Below are 22,801 nucleotides of genomic sequence, written 5' to 3'. Positions count from 1 at the left end.
AATAGAGCAACATTTCACACTTTACAAGTGTGTGATCTATTACCTGCTAAATTACTAAGGACAGTATACAATGCATTATGGTTGTATGGAGCTAATTGGGTATGTGCTTCAAGGAAAACTGGTCCTGATGGCACACAGATGCATAAATACTTTTCTTCACAAATATTATTTTTGGGAAATGTTTAGGAAATATCAAAATTTTAAGTATTATTATTTATTTCAAAATAGCATGTTAGGACACTTGCTTTAGATTTTGCCGGTAATAAAGTTTTCTGACATCTGGTATTCACCATTATGTATGCATTTCTCTAATTAACCTAATGTGACAAAAAGACAAGTGAAGGATATAAAAGTATCTTTTCCTATTCTGTCCTATGCCTCACAATCCAATGCTACTCTAGTTGCCCTGCATCATGAACCACAGTAGGGCAGAAGAGGTAAATAAGGGAGCTTTTTATTTTCCTGCAGGTGGCTGATGGAGCAGCAGTGAGCAAAGGCCATAATGCCTCTTCAGCATCAAATTCCTTCTCACACTCACACACACACACTCACACACACACTCACACACAGACACACGCACACACACACTCACACAAACACACAGACAAAGACACACTCTCTAACCCACCCACCCACCCACACACACACACACACACACACACACACACACACACACTCAAATACACTTTACTGTAAATGTTCAATTACCTACTACCATTTACAATCTTTCAAACCTTTCAACATTGTCCATTTAAATTGATTTGGATAGTATCCTTGTGGGAATCTAATATTCTGAATTGTTTTTAAACATAAACGGAAGGATTTTTAAAAAATAATTACACATTGGATAATCCATTTCCAAAAATATAATCATTGAATCCCTGCAGATATCTGTAAAATCAGGGGTTGTAGTGATTGGTAAAGTCAAAATCCACCATCGTTCCAGAGTAGTGTCTATGTCAGCCTTTGTGCCCAGTTCAGTGCCTCAAATGAGCAGCTCTGCTTGCACCGTTCCTCACTGCGTGGGAATATGTAGTAATGGCTTAGAGTGTCAAAAGATGTCAAGTGTTACAGTTCCTTTCCCAATGGAAGAATTAAAGAACACCTCTAAAGAGCAGAGACTGAAAGGTTTGTCTCCAAAACCCTTCCTAAAATGATTAACCCTTCCGAAGAACATTATAGAGTTCAGTGTTGAGTACTTGTGCTTTGTCGTTGATGGTAATTGTTCTTTTTCTCTGTTGTTACCTTCATCAGTCTCCCCTCATTATATGAAAAGGAGGGAAAAATGTATGAATAGCAGAGGGAGACTTTCCCACAGTCTCTCTGAGGAGAAAAATACACCATTGTGAGAAGTCTCCCATCCCTAATGCCCCCACATCTTTGTTTGACAGACACTGCTTCTACAGATGGATTTGCTTACTGTTCAATACACTTTGAGAGAAAATAAAAATCTAAAAAGATTCTGTCAACATCTTAAAAAGGGTCTGGATGAAATGCGATGGATGTAATGCAATTGGACGCAATGTTAAATTATTAGATTACTGGTTAGACCAAGGTTAAGACACAGATTTACTTTTTTTATTTTTCCTATCTATCTATCTATCTATCTATCTATCTATCTATCTATCTATCTATCTATCTATCTATCTATCTATCTATCTATCTGTCCCATGTAAAATAAATAAATAAATAAAATAATATATCGAGCGATATTTTTGTCCATTTCCATACAGAAAAGTGTCTAGCTGTTTTACATCGATTCAGCAACGGCAAAACTCACAAGGGCGAGTACTCTCTCAGAGCAAAATACCATACAAAACCACATATGACGTCTTTGCTTTACCGGTAGTGATGTAATCTCGTCAAACGTACGTTCCACCAATCAGCGGTGACTTTTACTTCGCGATTGCAATGGCGGCGACGGGAGAGACGAATGGAGATTGTGGTCCTGAAAATAAAAATGAGCCAGGCACTGAAAAGAATTCCGCCGTTAGACGAGATACAACTTCATTAAGGGACTGTTTTTGTGCTTTGCTTAATTCGCTAACAGATTTTGGCTCCGAGGTCAGTCACATAAAGCGTTCGTTTGCATTAAAGAATTGCTGTAGTGGATCTGGCGACTCAGATGTTCCGAATGGTCAGATACTGTTATCTTATGTTGCAGTAAAACTTGAACATACACTTGAAACAAGCAACACCGCAATGTTAAAAACATTTATGGCTTGAAAAGTTTATTCTGTTTACCTAGGGATAAGCATTGACTACCGTAGCCATAACATCTGCTTATCCTCTGCCTTAAGTAGCGTTACTGGATACCATATGACGAGCTCAGCCAAACACTTTATACGACACTTCTAATTCAGCGGCTGTATTTCCTTCAGATTTTCCTTTAATGCTGTGATTTTCATTGAAACAAATAGTTACTGCACAGTGTTTTGCAGTAACTTATCGATACTTGAAACCTTTTGACGATGATACTGTTTAAACAACAGTTTTATGGCGTGATGAAAAGGGTGTTTATAACGTGTTCTCTGTCCTCATTGGTGTCAAGTTAAAAGTAGGTGCAGATGTGTTGAACATCTCTGTCAATGTCAGCTCTGCTGACGTTTCAACGTTGCAGCCGTCACACGTGTACACTTGTCTGCAGAAGCACATCTCTAGACTACAGGTAAATGAACATTAGCTTTATCATATTAGCATGTGTCTTTTACGTATATAATTTTTACAAAGACATAGTTCGTTTTTTTCAGTTGTTTTTATTTAATTCTCTTTCAGACACTGTCTGTAAATGTCAAACAACTTGTGGAAGCTGAGAGTCAGTCTATGCTTGCAGTTGCTGTGACCTCTACAGATCAGAGGAAAGAAATGAGTGTGACATCATCTGAGGAAGGGATGGTTACAGGCTCAGAACGTGTCCCACCTACTGCACATCAAAGCACAGCTGAGGAGGAAAGCCATAAGACACAGCCTCAGGTCGATGACAACATTGTTCAGATCAAGGCTGGCAAGTCTGAGGTAAAACCTTAGCTATAGTTCTTGTTTAATAACAGAGAGAACTCAGCACAGGGGATCAGATCTGAAGATGCATCTTAACGTAATGTGGACTGCCTTTCAGCGTAATCCAAAAATCTGATGCGTAATATGGGACACTGGCCTTGTCATGCTACCTCACAACACTCTGGATCTTTTCCAGTTCCAGCAACACTGTTGCTGTTGTCTGACTGTTTGGATTAGGTAATGTTTTATGGACAGTCACATGTGTAGTTATCTTTACATGTACAAACTTGTCTAACATCAGTTCCTACTGATTTACTGGGAAATCCTTCTAGAAAGGGCTTGACGATTTACAGGACAGCATGACTTAGCAGATCACCAGGGGTACTTCTAGGAAGATATAACAGGGTGAACATTGCATAGGGAAAAACCACACAGGAAAAACATGGCTGCTATTCTGTGGCTACTGCACCCAGTCACTCATTTCATAGCCATTTATTATTCTTCATCCACTTCAACCTCTAGAATATACTTTTTCTTCCCATGTGCACCATGACGGGGTCCTCCATTAACCATGGGATTTCATATGAATGTTTTAATTATTATGAATAAGGAGAAAAAATGATAGAGGTGACAACATGCCGTCTGCTCATATTTTATGTTATATCTTCCAAGTTATTATACCATTTTGGCACATTTTTTGTTAACCCTTCGGTTTCATTCTGGTCTACTTAACTCCAGCAGTGCACTTGTATTTGCCTGATTTTTCATTACATCCTCTCTAACTTCTTAGTCTCCCCTTGAGGACTGCTTCTATTAAATTAGTCTCTTCTTGTTCTCAGTACTGAGTGAAAATACATGGTGACATTGTTGACCTATTCATTCAGACTCAGCTATTGCTGAGGGAGAACAGGTGACAATTTGTTTGTTGAAAGAAAAGACAGGTCCACCAGCTTTTCCTTTTTTAAAAAAAAACAAAACAAAAAAAACCTGTTCTTACCTAAACTTCAGGAGTTTGCTTCATTAATTGACTTTGGTAGAGGGAAACAAGTTATTTTTGTACTAAAACCTTCAACTCAGTTAGGCCTATGTCATATCTCAGTTTAAAAGGTAAGACATTAAAATGATATATGTGTTCATTACAAAACTAAAGATCTACTGTATTTGTATTTACTGAGGAAATAAATAATTAGGCCCAGTTATTTCTTTCTACTGGGAACAGGACTAAGTCAGGTCTAGAGAACCACATTACTTATCAGTACACTCTGCAGAGGTGCTCATTCTGTAAATTGTTTATCTCAGTACTCATATTTGGTGTGGAAGGTTGTTGTAGTTATGATACATTTTTTTATTAAAATTAAGCGTTGTCAGTCTTTTCCTCTACATTTAAAATCAAACCCAAATTTTACAAAACTGTGTAGCCTCTAGGCTGTTGATGTATTACACAGATATTAGACCAGAACTGGACTCATTCTGCTCTGCTGCTGAACCGCAGTTTTAATGTTTGCTTTGCGTCTCATTCTCCCAAGTCTACACAAACAGTCATTAAACACGACATCGAACATGGAACAGACAAGAGCTTGGGAATCGGCAGTATTTGAAAGGTCATGCTTTCAATTTCCATGGTGACCTTAGGTTGATCATTAGGTTGGGCAATTTAAAAGCAATCAGAGGTAATTTGTCCAGTGTTACCTGTTCCCTAACTACATGTAATCAGCCCTTGTTGTTCTTACATACATTGATTTAATTATTGTGATGCTTGATTTGGGTTTGATAACACATTGCAGCTAAATGGAGGGCTACTTGAATTTTCCCTCACTCTCCGATTCAAACTACCTCACTGCTGAAGAGTCTCTGAAAGAGGTCGAGGCCCTTGCTACAGTATTAAGTGGATGCTCATTACTCACTGAAATTGTATGTGGGTGAAAAACAAGAAAGCCTTTATTTGTATTGTTTATTTATTTATTTACAGTCACTACAATAGACAGAACATTCTCTACTGTTTGAGAGGCTGAAGGGTCAAAAATGTTTTGAATTTTGGAATAACTGTGCTTGGCGTTGGCATACTGCCTCTAGAACTCTCATCGCCTTATTACAACCCCCCCCCCCCCCCCCCCCCCAGAAAAAAACAAAAACAAAAAAAAGGGGATGGATTGATTTGTTTGAAAAGGTTGTCAGCCCACCAAACATTGTCTTGTCTCTCACACATTCTCTTCTTTTTTTCTCTCTCTCTCTCTCTCTCTCTCTCTCTCTCTCTCTTGCTCAGATTGATAGAAGGATATCTGCATTTATAGAGCGCAAACAGCTGGAAATCAATGAAAACAATGTGCGGGAGTTCTGCAACGTGATCGACTGTAATCAGGGTAAGGAAGGGAGTGCACTGAAAACAGGCTGTGGGGTAGGGTAGGGTAGGTGTACGTGGGAGGTGGAATTGAGAGGAGGGGTGCACAGAGATTGCCAATGTTTGGGAGAGTGCTAATTTGCACAGGCGAGAGGTCAGGCTGAGCTACACAGACAGAGTGTGGCAGAAGGGGCTTCATACCTGACTCAGTACAACAGCTTCGTTCTCTTACTCAATGAACCGGCGGTGGCGTGGGTGGCGTTTTAGGATGCTAATTGGTGCATACTGCTGAGGACGCCCAGAAGCATTATAATGTTGAGAATCGTTATTTTATTTATGTTTTCAGCAATATGAAACTAAATTGGTTCAGTCAAAGCTTTGTTCATGTTTGTTTGTTTGTTTTTTTGGTTCAGAAAACAGCTGTGCCAGGACTGATGCTGTCTTTACACCTTATCCTGGTTTCAAAAGTCATGTCAAAGGTCAGAAACTCTGTTTTACGTTATGTTTCATTTCTGTTCGTCAGCATTGTCCACATGACTTTTTTTTTTGACATTTAAATACATTGTTAGGAGCATATTTGGATAGCCAAGCTGTGTTCACTAGTTGAAGTAAATGGGTGTGAATGAATAATGTTGACATTCTGTGTGTTTGTCTTTGATGAACCGACTGGTTTACTTTGTAGTGACGCGGGTGGTGAATACGTATGGACCACAGACCAGAGGGGGCCGGCCTGAGACAGGAGAACAGCAGCAGCAGGTCACACTCAACAGAGACTGCGGAAACCCCGCCATTGAAGAACGCCTCCACAACATAGAAGCCCATCTGAAGCTCCCTGCTGGTTAGCACACGCTATGAAATGTTATTTAGTCACGTGATATGAAGTTACAATCAGACTTTGCACAAAGTTAACCAAATGATCATTTTTTTTAATGTGAACAATATTTCTGTTTAAAAAAAAAAAAAAAACCCACTGTGATCATCCAAATCAGGTGTCTTTCTTCAAGTTGACAATTCTGACATGAATTTTTGAATGACTGTTTCAAACATCACTGCTCGTTTTGGTGGAGTGTGTGAAAAACAATGAAGGTTTAGCCACAAGGACCTTTTTGCCTCTGTCCTCTAGCGGGCCCGGTTCCTCAGAGTGTGTACCAGCGGCTGAAGAAGCTGGAAGATCGTATTCTTGAGCTGGAAGGTCTTTCTCCAGAGTATTTCCAGTCCACTGTGAGTAGTGGGGTTGGTGATGGGAGAGGGTAGAAATAGTTGGAAAGACATTGCAAAGACATCTTTGATGTACGAGAAGGCTGTAGTTTGCAATGTCTGCGTGGCGGGCAGACAGTTCGACAAAAGGAGTCATCGCTCTTAAGCTCTAAAATATATTGTTGTCGTCCTGCTGACTTTTGGTTTCTGCGTTTGCTTTTTTTCCCCCCTTCCCCCTACTCAATACACAGAGAGTTCTCTAAAGCCATTAAAAGCTGATATGAGTGATTTTTCCCCCCTACCTACCTCTTCAGAATTTGTTATCCATGTCAGATTGTAGCCCATCAAAGTTAGCTGAGTAAGTGCTCTTGAGCCATTCTACGCCTCCTCACACTGGCTCTGCTTAACTCAGTGCTGAGCTGAGAGCTAGCTGATTTCCATGTTCTTTTGTGTGTGTGTGTGTGTGTGTGTAGACAGTGAGAGAAATAGAGTGCCCTGTAGAATATGCTGATCTTTTTACTTTGTGCCTCTGCTCTTAGCAAGTCCAGTAGTGAATTAATTAGAGAGGAAGGCTGATGAGGAGTCATCTGCTTTCCAAATGTGTCCACTTTTCATACGGCATGTGCTGATTGAGATCAAGACAGGTCACAGGAGGCAAAAGCAGATGAAAGTCAGTGGACAGAGTAGATCAGAGAAGCTTGTACTGGGGGGGGGAGTCCACATAGACAACCTCCTGCTTAAAGAAGTGGGCTTGGCCAGCTTCTGTTCAGTGCTAGAGTGGACAGGCTTCTTCTCAGAGATGGTTGGATGGCAGAAGTTATGGAGGGAAGGGAATGTTTAATCTTTCTGAGAGCTATCTTTCTCACTACTGTTTCTTTTGTTTTTAATGTTTTACCTAAAAGTTAATATTATGCTAGTTTTTTTTTTAATTCAGAGACAAAATGTTTGTTGGCCCACATATATCTAGTAGGTGTATATGCCTGTGAAAGTGTGTTAAATTCTCTGAAGACACTGTCTGTTTCAGCATTAGACAAGTTAAGCAAATGTTTAATATGGACTCCCCCCCCCCATGATTTTTTTCAGAATTACCTGCACAAAAGACCCAAACCTTCTGTTTCTCAGGTAAGTTGTTCTTCAGAACTGTGTAAGTCATTTAATGAATATCAGCAGTAATTTCAAGATCTCAGGACTGACTGGGCTTGTTTTTTCTTGTTTTTTTTGTTTTTTTTTTGAAGTCTTACAGCCTGTCTGAGTTGGATGGGAAGATCAGTGCTGTCAAAAATGCATTGCTGAACAGAGTGAGTGAGTTACGATCCACAGAAGCAGGGGATTTTCCCTATTGAATGATGTGTGTGTTTGCACACACATACACACACTCTCAGACATCACGTCTGTATCTTTATTGTCAGCTCTCTGTTCAAACTGAGCTGAGAGGACATATTTTGTTGCACATGCTGATCATTTTGTGATGTATATATTAATAAAAGCTTGTTTTGTAGAGCCTCTTTTTAGTTTACAGGTGTATGTTGGGGCACTAGATGTCTTATAATTGAAACACATGATATGTGTGTTCTTTTTGTAATTTTTCTTCTGTAAATAAATTTTCTTTTGTGTGGAAAAATAATTTGGTTCTTTCCAAAGTGGGACGTCTTAACTCATGTAATTACACTGTAAGTCTGTTTTACACCCAGACAGATTCACTTTAAGCATGGCCTGAAAATCTCAAGGTTTTTCTGTTGGAAACAGACAAACATCTTCACGTCACAAGAATGTTGGCTCTTGACATAAAGATATAAAACAGATCAGGGACAGTATCTCAGTGGAAGAATTGTAATTATTCATTCAGCTTCTTTCAGTCACATCCCACTACTATCAGACAGCATATTTCTCTTAATGCGTGTGACAAAAAAACTGCTCAAATTCATAAAATTCCTCTGACTTGCAGGATAAACCGACAAAACAAATACTTGCTACCCAAACTGTTAAATTACCTGTATGACCAAAGATTGAAATCATTTTCATGTAATATCCTTATTTTTTTTTAAGGTGAAAATTCACAAATTTGAATGAATTTTATACATACTCGGTAATATGCATGATATGCTGACAATATGAATATGAACATGCCAATCAAAATGTATTCTTAAGGACCTGACTCTGGCCATCTGTCCGTGGCTGTATTTGTGTCTTGTGTCGGTTGCGTGTGTAATTGCGGCGTGGCAGACAGTGTGTGCTCAGAATGCCTGAGCGGCCTGTGTTTGTAACAAATGACCTGATTGCTCAGTTCCTCCAGGTCTCAACTGGGAATTAAGGCGGAAAATTGCCCCTTTTCTTCTGAGCCAAAGCCCGTGTGGTAGGACATTCTTGGTTATTCATCCTAGAGCTTATAATGACCACTTGTTCAATACCCTCTGTTAACAGCCATATCTAATTATCAGGAAAATCACAGAGACATATTTCAAGATATTATGTACAGATCTATGCATGTTTGTAATATATGAACACTTTTAAGCGAAAATAATCTTTTGTCCATATGTTCACTGCAGAATCGATCAAATTACAATCCATAGCAGAATTAACAAATGAGTTCCTTAGTTATCTGATGATTTGATTGGCAGTTGAAGCACAAAACAGTATCATTTGGTATGACCTTTCTTTCTTTTGACATGTCACAATGACCATAAATAGTGTCAAAAAGAAGACAATACATAAAAAATGCATTCATGAGACTCAACTCATGGCAATAAGAATTCTAACTGGCGCTTCAGGATGTATGTGTGTGTGTATATGTGTGTATATATATATATAGATGGCCTTTTGTAGGAAAGTCTTAAATGTAGTTGGAGTTAGGTAATAGACCTAGTGTATTTTTTTCCAGCAGCTCTGTAATAACAGACCACTATAGGTGAGTTAATGTGTTTTTAACATTAATACCGGGGTTTGAAAATGTGCACAAATCATTGACAGAAGGGGTTACATTTTTATATATAATTAGATTTTTTTTTTTTTTTTTTGTACCACTGCTCTCCCAAAGTATAAAATCATAAAATTACTCACGTATGATGATGGGGAATTAATGCTCAATTCATTTTTACTGTAATTTTGTTCTTTTTCCTGCTTTTCTTGTTGTTAATACATTGAAAACCTGAACCTCTCCACTGTGACAGATAATCGAATAAGCCTGACTGAGGGTTGTCAAAACATAAGCGTTGTACAGAATCTCTCCTTCATCCAGAGAACAGAGGGGTAAGGCTTTCCCCTCCAGGTGCTCTTTAGCTGTCTTTTGCTTCGTCTTTTGGCTTTCACATATTTCTTAGCCCGCAAAATGCCCGCAAGGCACCATGGGAGGCAGGCACTTGAGCGGCGTGACAATGCAAATGGAGAGTTTGCCATTGTTCACTAGCAGCTTTTGTCTCAGCTTCAGGCCCCCTTATGTGTTTTAATGGGAACAAATTGGTCTGAGTATAACAAAAAGATTATGGATGTGAATGAGGGCCTTTTGTTCTGCGCTATGGCTAGCCAGGATCCATCCCTCCCATGGTCATTGAGCATAGCATACAGGCTAATAAGCAGGTGAAGTACCTCTCACTAAATATCTCATTATTTTTCACCTTTTGTAATTTTGCTTGTAGGATTTTTGGATGCAGGATGTGGCCAAGGTTTTTTAAGGTTTTGGAGGGCATGGCAGCACAGTTCAGTGCTGTTCAGCACTCGTGAGAGTACTGTTCCAGACATTGTTTCCAGGTATGGCAGAATGGACGGTACCCAACATTAACTCCTGAGGATGCGGCTGATCAACAGCATTAAGGGCTCCCCCAAATTTAATTTCAGATAAAATGACCTTTTGTTGTGAAGCTCTTTTGCATTAAGGATCAGTGATGAATCTGCTGACAGTAATTCTTTAAGTGACTTTGGTGAGTTTGGAAATCCTTGAGGATTTGCTAAGTTCCCACTCCCACCCACTCCACAACAGTGGGCCATTCTATCTGTAGAAAATGGTACTTCCGGCATAAATCCTTCACTGGCTTCCCTCCATCACACGCTTTCTTTTTTTTTCCCCCCTCTCTTCACTGCTATCTCTCATGCTCTTGCCATATGTGATTAAGACCTCTTGGCAGTCTTGAAAAAGCCAGTTTGGATATTTTTCTTTTTTCGGTTTTTTTTTCCCCGTTTTTTTTTTTCCCTTTTTCTTTCTTTCTTTTTTCTTTTTTTTTTTTTTTACAAGGATCCCCACCATATTGTGAGTGGAAGAGAGGGAGAGACTCATAACCATTCATAACCCACAAACTCTTAATGGGCTTCAACCCCTTTAAAAAAAGGAGGGAGAGGCACCTTTTTCCCCCTCTCCTGACTAGTCACCCTCAGTCTTTATTCAGTCGTGGCTCTGTGTCAAAAAAGACTGTTGCTCGTTTGTGAAGGGAACAATGAGGAACAAGGCTGAATCTCTTGCAGGGAACAAAGGGGAGAAAACAGGTTTTTCATTCTGCAGAACATTAGATTCTGACACATTTTAGCATGGCAGTTTTTTCGGTCCTGAGTGCAGAGCCTGGGCTCTTTAAAAAGGACCACCTGTTGGTTACCAGTCTGCTCTTCATTACGCCAGCAGCTATTATCACAGGGTGAGGAGCTCTGCAGGGGAGTTCTGAAGTTAACCCTGCTCATCTGGACTCACATGGTTCCGCTGCCATGCACCAGGAAGTCAATCAACCTCGCTTTCTTACAGATTTTAATGGAAACCTGCAGTCAGTTTTGTTTTTGTTTTGTTTTATTTTGTTTTTTTGTCAGTGAACATAGAAAAATGAAAGATCTCACCCAAATACATATCCTCAGATTATTTTCTCGAGAGACTTTAATTATTCAAAAAAAGAACAGAAAAGAAAAAAAGAGAAAGAAGGAAATGACACGCCTATGTATATGTCTGTGTGTGCATTTGTTTAAGGAGTATATGTGTCCAGCCAAAAGCATTTGTCCTGACAGATTACTGTTATTAGCTTCATTATGCTTCAATCTAGTATCACATTTATTTTAATTCTTATGAAAGAATGCTGTTCTATAACAAATGGAATACAAAACGTTAAATTATGGATTAAATTCATGTGAATTTAATGCAAAGATTAAACCACCTGTAACTAACACAGTAGTGCTACTACTACTACCACCACCACCAATAATAATAATAATAATAATAATAATGATAAAAATAATAACACTTAAATGCCTGTTCTACTCGATTTTAAAACAATCTAGCAGCTTCTGTTTAGATCCTTTTCTAACTTCTGTGTGTCTGTCTGTATGTGTGACAGCTGTTTCCCTGCTACATTTTTTTTTATGAAAATGCAATGGATAAGGAGTGCAAGTACACACGCTTATCCAAACAAGCACAGGGGTTGTGAAGGTTCTCTCTCTCTCTCTCTCTCTCTCTCCTTCTCTCTCTCAAACTACCAGAGCTATGCGGTGGTGTCTAGGCTCGCTGGGGTTAAAATGTGCAGTTATATTGCCAAGATGGATCAGCGGGAGCCGAATTCAGGCAATTACAATCAAGTCCGGGCGCAGTGCGAGCGTGGGCCTGCTGCCTGAGTAGGATGCTGATGAGACACTTAGTCACACAGCCCCATGTAAGTGCCTCACCACTGCCTGCCAACCCCCCCTGCTGGATGGCCATAGATCTCTGCACCTCACACACACACACGCACGCACACACCCATACACTCCCATCGATGTAACACCTTCACGGCCATACACTCTCTCAGACTGCTCAAAAAGACCATGCTTATAAATGCTCAGAGCTCTGTTTAGGCTACTCTTGAAGACTACAGCCTCTGCAGTGCAAAACACTGCCCAAACAGTATCTCTTGATTTTCAACCTTATTTCAATCAGTACTATTATTCTGAATGATACTGTTCATTTTGTTAGCAGTAGTACTTATTTCCACAGTTCTTAAGGTTTGATATGGTCCTCTGAAATATATTTTGATGCTGCCAAAATAAAACAAATGTAATCTTATCCCACTGCTTGTGATGCATAAGGATAGTGTGAAGTGCTCAAGTTACACACTCTTTCTCCCTCCTGAATAATCTAACTCAATCTATAAATCTGTTTATCTTGAAACACACATACATACATACATACACACACACACACATGTACACACACACACACACATCATTCCTGAGAGCTCTTATGCAGCCATATCAGGCAGCACACCTGAGTCCTATGCAGGGCCCTGTGTGAGCTCTAATCTCTGCTACACTCAGTATTGAGGGCCCACCTGAGACCCAGCCCCATTCCTCGGGCTGATTGCCGAAGCCCCCCCCCCCTCCCTCACCACCCCCCACCCCACGCCTTTTCACTGTCACCACTTTAACCCCCCACCTCGCCAGCATCCACACAAATCACTTGTGAGCTCTGCCCTGACGACACTAGCACCATGCGCCAACAGGGCAGAGCTGCAAGCACCACACCTGAGACTAATTAAGCATTTATGCTAGTTAACAGTTGTCAGGGGAACCCATGTAATTTCCCAGAACTTTCTGGCACTTTCTGCAAATGCTTTGTTGCTGTTTCTCAGTTTCTAATTATCTTTTTTTTCTTGTCACAATGGATAAAGTTAGATTTTTGTTGAATTGGTAGCAGCCCTGTTTAGTTGGCTCTGAAGACATTAATTATGAATCGCCATGTCTTGTTTCGATTTAATCTTTTGTAGCCACGGCTCGAGCCAAATATGCTTTGAGTTGAACAAATTACTTTGAAATTGGCTGTGGCTGCTACTTACAGTCAAGCATTTGAGATTGTGTGAGCAATCTTGTTTTTACTAGATCTGCAATCTGCACAGCTACATGTCTCATGTGTCATTTAAACCTGTGCTTTTGACCTGATTGCCAGTTTGGCTCCTCGATTTGCCCCATGTCTATCTCCCTTGTGATGCATTCGTGAGCAATAGTCCCTCTCTGGCCGCTCTTGTTGCAAGGGTAAGGTTGACATGAAATACCTTCTGCCCAATTCCTCAGGTGATAGCTGTTTTTTTTTTTTGCCAGGCTTCAGATGCTTGCCTGGGCAGCCCACAGTGTCCTCCCCTGCCAGCAAATTATTCCATCTTTGCACAGAGAAGAGAAATTGGATTGTGTTGATGCTGTTTTTGCTCAGGCGAGGGTGGCCATAGCATTATCCTCGGTTGACACTGGTGACGAGGAGGCAATCACAGAGGGCCACACTCTGACAAAAACACTCCAGCCACAGGAGGAGCAAATCATACCTCAATAAGCTCCCACTCTGCCTCCAAGCCAGCAGCTGACTTACTCACACACACACACACACTCTACTGTACACCTGTAGATATCCCAAGTTGAATATTAACTGAATGTTAACACAAATATGCATTGAGATTGCTTGTGCATTTAAGTGTTAGCTTGCTAGTCATCTTGAAGAAATTGATGAGTAATATATATGTGTATGATACTATATGGTAAACATGCACGTAGAAGAAAAAAAGTGTAACGCCATGTGTAGAAACGGTCTTGAAAATGTAAACGTGGAACAAATAAAAACAAACACCTGGCCTCACAGGACTTTGTTAATGTGAGTAATACCTACCCAGCTCTACCTGAGGAGCAAATCTACCCCACCCCCCACTATTTACAAACAGATACAGGGCCAGGCTGATAACTCTCCTTCAGCTGTGCTATATGGACACAGGCATGTGATCACCCACACCCTCCTGACAAAACCACCTATCTCTCAAAAAGAGACGTTAATCTCTTGCCCAATAGGCCTCCCGTCTAAACTCCTTGACACCACGAGTAGCTCAGAAGCCATACAGATCTCATGAATAATCAATAGCATGCTGCTTACACCAAAGCCAAAGGGAGCGTACACACTGGAACAGGTCATTTTTCATGACAATTGCCTTGCAGATTAGAATCAGAGATCAGAATTTTCAACTGAGGCTTTTTGTTTTCTTGTTCTGGTGAACTGAAATGTGCTACCCTTGATGGGAGAACATATGAGTAAATACATACATACATACATACATACATACATAGAAATTAATCTAGAGAAGTGAACAAAACCAATTTAGATTCTCCAATAGAAAATGAGTAAACTGTCATTCTCTTCACTACAACATGCACACACAGGTACACTCCCGTACGTGGAAAACCGTACTCTCTCGTCTGAGTATGTAAGTACTTACTGTGGCTTTCACTCTCTTGCTCTCACTCTCAGACTCTCTCTTACACACACACACACAGGCATACGCACACACATACAAGGACCAAACCCAATTTCATCTGCAGGGGCAGAAATCAATCTCATATCTCTCTAGTTAATCCGCAGTGGCTCTCCACAGATCCTGACACTAATAAGGTATTGAGCAGGTGAGGCCGGGGCTGGGGGGAAACGTGCAGACTGCAGGACTAGAGCCCTGGCACCGTTCCAGTCCAATTATGGGACTTGTGTATGGGAGAGAGGAGGACAGCAAAGCAGCAGCAGCAGTGAGAGAGACAGAGAGAGAGAGACAGACAGAGAGAGAGAGAGAGTGCAAGGGGCAGACTAAAAAGGGAATGGGAGAACCTGTAGAGAGAGGGATATGAAAAAGACATGGGGGGGGGTGGGGGAGAGGTGGGGGTTGAGTGAGAGATTTGGAGAGAAAAAAAGGGAGTAAGAGAGTAAGAGTTGGGAACAGACAGAGAGAGAGAGAGACAGAGAGAGAGAGAGGGAGAGAGAGAGAGAGAGAGAGGGAGGTAAAAATCGATCCCATCTGTGGTATGATGGTTAATTAAAGCGGCTCTTGAGAAGGCTGAGGATGAGAGGGTTGGCTGGGTTCCTGGAGGCACAGCTCTGATTACTCACAGAATGGATGGTTTCTTAGCAATGAGAGGAGGAGACCAAGAGCTGCCTGCTAACACACACACACACACATAAACACACACACACACATTACCAGGTTTGGAACTGATCAGCTGTTAGTACTGGTGAGATACATTGAATCTCATTGGTAACCATGCTCATGCGTGAGACTTCTGACTTGTTCGCGACTTCTGACCTGAATTATGTTAGAGTGGATTTTTAAAAAATGTGATGAGAAAAAGTGCTTGATGTGAAAGCATTTTGCTATTCTCTGTTTTTTTTTTTTGGTTTATACCAAGAGATTTATACGGCCAGATTTACACTCTCCAAAGAGCTCCTAACAGTGGAAACTGATTTCGCTCAAAAAAAAAAAAAAAAAAGGATATGTCTGCCTTTACTATCACTGAACTGAAATGTGCAACAGTATAATATTCTGGAAGACTGGCAGAATTACAGACTGAGAGTGTGAAAACATAAGACCATCATCCATTATCTGGATAGCTGGAGTGTAAGATGCGGGAGAAAGTACATAAAGGGCAGGAGTCTTCTTTATTTATACAGCAAGCAAGTGCACTGTCACCACAAGTCCTCTCACCTCCAGTAGTTTAGTCAAGAGGAACAAGGCCACGTCCCTCATGAGGTGATGGTGGTGTAAAAGTCATAATAATTATTCTTATAGACAGGCAGGCGTGCATACAACCCAAGCATCCATAGAAAAAGTGCGGGCCTAATATATGCGCCTACAGGCAGGCCTGAGCAGTAGAAACATCGCTCCCTCAGTGGCACCAATCTGAAAACGGAAAAGGAGGAATGCTAGATTTTCTTTTAATGAAACAATGACGAACTGCCAAATTAATCTATAATCATACTCTCCATGCCATAGAAGTGTCGTTTTAAAGCAGATCCTGTCGCAGGTGTATGAATTATGTATATTGAAATGATTTGATGGGTGGAAGAGAGGGAGCGTCTGATTGAAATCCCACATGGCGTGCATTACAGCATCTTCTCTCGTGTCGTGCTTGCGTAGCTGAGGTCACAGCCCCGCGCTAATTGGTGTAGGGCCGAGAGCTTGCAGAGGAAATGAGAAAATTACACGTTCTAGCGCAAATCAGCTGCGGTTCTTCAGGGTCGGTTTACGGAACCGTCTACAGCCGTATTTGTGAGGGAGACAACGTCTGTGTGCCAGCCACACAGAAGCGTGAGAGAGAGACGTGTGTTCTTTGAACATGGAGTAGCAAATGATGCTGAGACACCTGAATGAAAAAAAAATGTAAGCATCTCATGGGCGAGTAAATCGAAAAACCGAGTGGTTCTCTTTAGCATTACAAATGCCTGAATACCGAGAACCAACGGTTTTCCTTTGAACGAAGCGATCAAACAAATAGAACGTTGAACACTTGCTTGTATAAATGGTAGATACAGTGATAAGCAATTAAGTAGGCCACTTTATCAACGTTACGCCCACAATTTGGCTCCCAGAGCAGCACTGTAACCGATGTACTTAGACAATAGCCATAAGCCCAGATGAATGTATGCCATGAACGCATTCAGTCTCATGGTATGATCAGAATTCCACTCTGTCCTGTGACTGATTAGAAAGGCCTTCACATAAAAGACACAGAATAAAACAAAAGTAAACTTTGAGGAGAATGTACTGTAACTTCATATATTGTTCTGATGGCATTAATTTAATTTTCTATCACCAGCGACAGAGGTTTGAATCTGCGCTACATAAACCTTGTCACCTCTCAACTTGATCTTTAAATACCAGCAATAAGGAGTATGGGCTCATCTTACAAAGGCTTTCAGACAGATATGCTGCAGTGTGATGATAACGAATTTGTCTTGTTAAGCTCATGGCGTGTGTGTGTGTGTGTGTGTGTGTTGGTGTATCATGAGATGACTGTGACACTATTAACACTAGTGATGTAAGAGATGGCAGTGACGTCACTGCAGACATCATGCAACCTCACACCAGAACCAAATACATGTTCAGTTAAATTCTTAATTCAGAGGTAGGTTTCATCAGGTTTCTATGTAAAGTAAGTGAACAAACATTTAATCTACTGGTACAGCGATTTCTTCCTTAAAACCATCAGAACGTCTTATCATTTCACTGATATAATTTTAGGTGCTCCACCTATGTCCACCCGGGACTGGCTAAAAGAACAGGCAAAGAAGTGGCAGCTCAGAGTGGAAGTCTGGAGAGGGCTTCAGGGAGGTTTTTAAAGAGGGAAAAACATGTTAAGTTGTGCATAGGGTGAGCTTGGAGAATACTTGATACACCAGAGCACTTGCTCTGTGCTCTCACAGTGTAAATAGTCACTTCTGTCAGTTTTAATCACTAAGCTTTCCGCCTCTGTTTGCCTTTTAATTCTGCAGCCCGGCGCCCTCAACCAGTGAAGCTACTTGTTGGTTGCTAAGACAACAGTTTTGAAAGATCAGAGCGACATAGCTTTTCTTGTCCCTCTTAGATCAAGAATAAATACTTGCATGAATACTTGTATACATTCACACTAAGACTCATTTGACTTTTTGGTTCAGATTTTCCTTTCGTTTGATATTTGGCAAGATGGTAACAATGTCATAAACTGCAAGTCCCTTTAGCTCAGGTTCTCATAAAAAAGGGTTCATCAAATTATTCTCTTTGCCACTGTTTATTATTCCTTTGTTTTAACTGTGTTGGTGAACAGTGGGGCCAGAGGCAGTTGTGACTTGGCTTGAAGTTTTAACCTGCTTTGGAAATCAGGCCATCAGCATGTAGGTAACTGAATGCACTCTAAAGGCCAGTAAATTATAGCTGTTGGGGAGTGTGTGTGTGTGTGTGTGTGTGTGTGTGTGTTTATGTTCTTGGTTTGTCTGTGTAATAAAGTGACACCTGCTGATGTTTTAAATTGGTGAATAACGGCTTGATTCTGCCCTGAATGGTGTACAACATATTTCATAGAAGTATTAATATGCACATGTGCAGTGGTGTACTGCTTAGCAAGAGACTTTGAATTGTCAAATGCTTACATGCATGTTTTTGTTTACAGATCAAACATGATTAATATTTACATATCACTCAACATACCACTTTACTTTGAAATGAGGTTTTTTTTTTTTTAAACAAAAATATTTATTACTGATTCCTTTCTTACTCGAATTTTAGCTATCTGTTTATCTATGCATCCTGAATCCACAGCGGATCCAGGGTTTACCCACAGCAACAGGGTACCCTGAGTGAAGTAGTGTGTATGTATCACTTTGTTCACTTTTCTACCCATAGTTTGCGGTGGAGCTGTTGAGGTGGGGCAGCGTTGGTGGTGGATGTTTACAGGTATGTACTTTTCTTCCTTTACCTCCTGCACTCCCTCTTGTCCTGTGGTTCAGTCCTGTGCGGTGCTTTAGTCTTGTGAGCTCCTTCTGCATCTTTTCCTTCCCTCTCTCTCTCTCTCTCTCTCTATCTCTCTCTGTCTCTTTCCATTTTTGAATTATCTTGCCCTATCCTTTCAGAGAGGGATACCTATTTTTTAATGTAGCTTTTATATAAAAAATAAAACTGCTTATAAGAGCAATCAAAGAACATTATTTTGCCTTGCCTTTTTATTAAATCTTATGTGCGTCACGCATTAAGTATCATACATGTGTAATTAAAGAGGCTATCATTTTAATCCAATAACAGTCCATAGACCTTCATGGACAAAACAAATGAATTTGTGTCGAATAAAGTTTTCTGTCACAAATGCTAAATACCAGCCGAGATGACGTTCACACAGAGATTCGGGCAAATGATTTACCAAAAGGTGACACATTCCATCTCACCTTAGGCACACCCAACAAACATATAAACAACAAAGTGGATTTCCCTCTCTCTCTCTCTTTCTCTCTCTCTCTCTCTCTCTCTCTCTCACTCGCTCTCTCTTCTCCCTCTCCCCCCTCCCTGTGTTTCTCATTCTCTCTCTCTAGCAGACTGATTCAGCGGAGAGAGCTGGTAATCTAGAGTAAATATCATTAACTGTTTGCTCATACCGGCCACAGAGTGTGTGCCAGTGGTTCTTTTATGCTGTTATCAGATGTTTAAAAAGGCTTTGAGCCGTAATGGCGTGGCACACCGGTGCCAAGCCTTTCAAGTGCCGACTCACCTGCTCAACTCACCTCTGCGCTTACACACTGAACCAGGCACTGAGCAGCAAAAGCCTGTCAAAGCTCTTCAGGATTCAATAGGAAAATTATGCATAAATGTTACAAGAAAATCCTGTCCAATTTTTTTTTCGTTGAGATTTTGAAAATGTGTTGAGTTATTCCTGAACATATTTGTCCCAGAACATTTTGTTTGACATTCACAGATACTTTTAGGCAAAATGATTTGTTTTATTACTTTTGCTGAACGTTTTCTAATTGTCCTTAGAACATTCTGGTCATAAGAGTTGGAACTAACAAAAAGTTATGAAGCTTCTAGGAAAATGTTTCCTTTCAGCTTGGCACACTCTGAGCTTTAGCACTCAGTGAAGTTTGCCATCCTGCCAGGATACAGCTAGGGAAGGGGAAAGGAGTGATTTGTGGATGAAATGTTTTTAGTGATGTTTACCTGGGCAAACACAAACCAAGGGTGTGCTCAGGAGAGATTAAAGGAACTGATTTAATAGAGAGTCACTTGGTCTCAAAGCTTTGACTGTCTACTCTCTCTCTGTCTCTCTCTCTCTCTCTCTCTCTCTCTCTCTCACTCTTTCTCTCTGTGTGTGTGTGTGTGTGTGTGTGTATGTGCGCGCACACACAGACACACAGTCACACACACACACACACACACACACACACACACACGCATGCGCACACACACACAGTTCACTATATTCACATAACCATACAAATGCAAAGTCATGAATCTTTGGAAAAACGAATCTTGATTTTCGTAGCTCTGGAGGAACATTTTCTTTCCATTCAGGCTTCTCTCATACATCAGCCTACTCTGCACCAACAGTGTACATATTTCAACCTCTACCTCAGATTAGACCTCCATTATTTAGAGGTCAGGGAGAAATATGCATCAGGTCATCACAGAGAAAGAGAGAGAGAAGGACAGAGAGAAAGAGGGAGAGAGAGAGAGAGAGAGAGAGAGAGAGAGAGAGAGAGGGGGGGGGAGGGGTGGGGTGAGATTGCAGGCCTTAACACAGCCCCCACAGTGGTGAGTAAATACAACCTAATGGCTGCTGATTAATTCTTCATTGCTCTCATCGGCCCAGAAAAGAGAGATGTAATGACCTGCATCTCTCTCTCTCTCTCTCTCTCTCTCTCGCTCTCTCTTTCTCTCTCTCTTTCTCTCTCCCCGGCTCGATTTTTGATTATAAATTAAAAGGAATTGTAAATGGCATAATGTTGGTTCCAGTCTCCTGATTGCTGTATTTGATTAAAGAATGCCTGCGTGCACGTTTTTCTCTCTGTTTTTGCGCTTGTCCAACACGCTGCACTACTCAAGAATGCCCGGCGCACACAATGGTCTGTGCTGCAGCGCCATACACGCTAGCGCTACCACTAATCAAACTTATTCTTCCAGCTTTCTTTTTCGCTTTGCCTTCATTCTTCCTCATTTTTTGGCTTTTTCCTGACTTTCCGGCATTTGTTTCAGGTGTGCGAAACGCCGACAAGTGAAAATCACCAGTAATTAAAGTGTATTCAGAACGGCAGGTAGAGCAGACGAGGCTATAACGGATTCTTTGTCTTCCTACTGCACGGCAAAGTTTCGTTGTCGGCAGCCCCGCAGACCCCATCTCATGATTCTTTAAGAACAATATATTTAGGTGTCTGAATGCAGAACAGTTGCTGTCAAGCGTTTTTTTTTTTTTTTTCAAGAAAATGAGGGTATTGATTACCTCTGTGATTATAATCGAGATGTTTTAAACGGTCTCATTGTTAGATTCCAAATGACCACCACCATCACTATCACAATAGTGCGGTTAAGTTCCTCACTGTTCCGTTTTAACCATTAGTTTCACAATAGCTGTTCCTGAATACACCAGATCTCTGAACCTGCTGCTTCTAGCGCGTATCTCAAGAAAAAGGCATTATGCCTTCATCAGAGAGATAGAGAGCAGAGGTACCTTTCCCTTTTTCTTTCACTCTTAGAATTCATGCAAGGCCTCCGCATGCAGCGTGTGCAGTGAAATGAGGAGAAAAACTGGGAGATTTCATAATGTGCTGTAACCATCAGCCAAGCACACACAACCTCTCCACCTCTCCACCAGAACGTACACACACTCGCCCAAACTGCCCATCACAGGGTCAGGACAAGTGTGCACAAATGTGAATTGATTCTTAAAGGGAAAAGAAGAAAATCCAAGGACTTTTCTTTTTTTTTTTTTTTTTTTGCTATTTGTCGAGGAATGAAAATAGGTAGGAGAGAGAGGGCATAAAAGAGAGTTAGAGAAGGAGAAAATGAAAGAAAGGGAATAGTGACCTAGATGGTTGCAATAAATAAGTACATCTTTTAGGCAGTGCGGTTGGGGGGGGGGGCGGGCGAGCCCTTTATGTTATAGTGTAAGAGATGGTATAGGAGACGACTGGGTCAGGGGCTGTTCTACTATCTCCTTTGTCCAAGCTGCACTCATCCGCAGAGCTGGATGTGGCGCGGAGAAGAGAAAAAAACACAGCCGGCCTCTCCCACCTGGGAGACTGCCCCTGTTCAGTCCCCTTCAGAAGAAAAAAAGACTAGCATGCTCCCTAAGGTAAAAGACAAGAGCAAAGAGGACAGAAAGAGTGAAGAATGGAGTGAAGAAGGTGTAGAAAGAGTCTAAGAAAGGGTGTTAATGAGAAAGTGGATGTCATAGTCATGTTTTTTTTTTTTTCTTTCTTCTTTTTCGTGTCAGGCTTTGTGCTTTATGTTCTTGACTATCTTTTTGGACTGGTTAATGAAGTTCTCCAGCCCCGTGGGGGCCCCAGGGGTGAGAGGCAGGAGAGCAGCTCCACTGGAAGAGTCTTGGTCTGGGTTAGAGAGAGAAAGAGGTGCCACTCATTCTCTCCAGACTCCTTATATCCATAGCCACGTCCCTGTTCTCCAGCGTCTCCTCTTCACCCCTCGTCCCTCTCTTTGTTTCTACCTCTCTGCTTCTCCTCTTTACCTTGCTCTCTGTCTCTCTTTCTCCTAACCTAGCTCTCTGAGATTGTTTAACATGCCACTGTGTAAGTTTATCCTGGGCAACAAACAATGGAGGAGAGACACAGAAGCATACCGGGCATTACCCATAGCGTTCTAATGGACGGTTGTCTTCTGTGAGGAAAATCCTGGTGAAGAACAAGATACAAAGAAGATTTGGTGACAGAGAGAAATATTCCTCTTTGTTGCAACATTTTCAATTTTTATGGCCCCCTTTTTATGGTTGAAGGGAAAATTGGAGCTAACATTGGTATTCTGAGAGTGGACATAGTTGCATAGTGAGGGTTTTAGTTCA

The 22,801-nt window shown here is 41.0% G+C and overlaps 1 protein-coding gene across 1 annotated transcript; it reads left to right on the top strand.

Moving 5' to 3' along the window:
• The first annotated feature begins 1,911 nt into the window (after window positions 1–1,911).
• On the top strand, window positions 1,912–7,888 carry mbip (MAP3K12 binding inhibitory protein 1). The gene is made up of 9 exons (XM_030787421.1): window positions 1,912–2,064; window positions 2,552–2,668; window positions 2,776–3,015; window positions 5,261–5,357; window positions 5,749–5,814; window positions 6,018–6,173; window positions 6,459–6,556; window positions 7,616–7,654; window positions 7,768–7,888. Exons 1-9 carry the CDS (start codon window positions 1,912–1,914, stop codon window positions 7,873–7,875), a joined length of 1,074 nt encoding a protein of 357 aa, XP_030643281.1. The 3' UTR covers window positions 7,876–7,888.
• Window positions 7,889–22,801: the final 14,913 nt, after the last annotated feature.

This window comes from Chanos chanos, chromosome 10 (genome assembly GCF_902362185.1).
Source record: "Chanos chanos chromosome 10, fChaCha1.1, whole genome shotgun sequence".
In the NCBI taxonomy this organism is placed as follows: Eukaryota; Metazoa; Chordata; class Actinopteri; order Gonorynchiformes; family Chanidae; genus Chanos; species Chanos chanos.
This window is presented reverse-complemented; position numbering and strand designations above follow the sequence as displayed.

Excerpts from the sequence above, each read along its gene's own strand:
- mbip (XM_030787421.1), top strand. The coding sequence starts at position 1,912 with ATGGCGGCGACGGGAGAGACGAATGGAGATTGTGGTCCTGAAAATAAA. Across the intron at positions 6,174-6,458 it reads CCATCTGAAGCTCCCTGCTG|CGGGCCCGGTTCCTCAGAGT; the intron begins GTTAGCACACGC and ends TCTGTCCTCTAG. Across the intron at positions 7,655-7,767 it reads CCAAACCTTCTGTTTCTCAG|TCTTACAGCCTGTCTGAGTT; the intron begins GTAAGTTGTTCT and ends TTTTTTTTGAAG.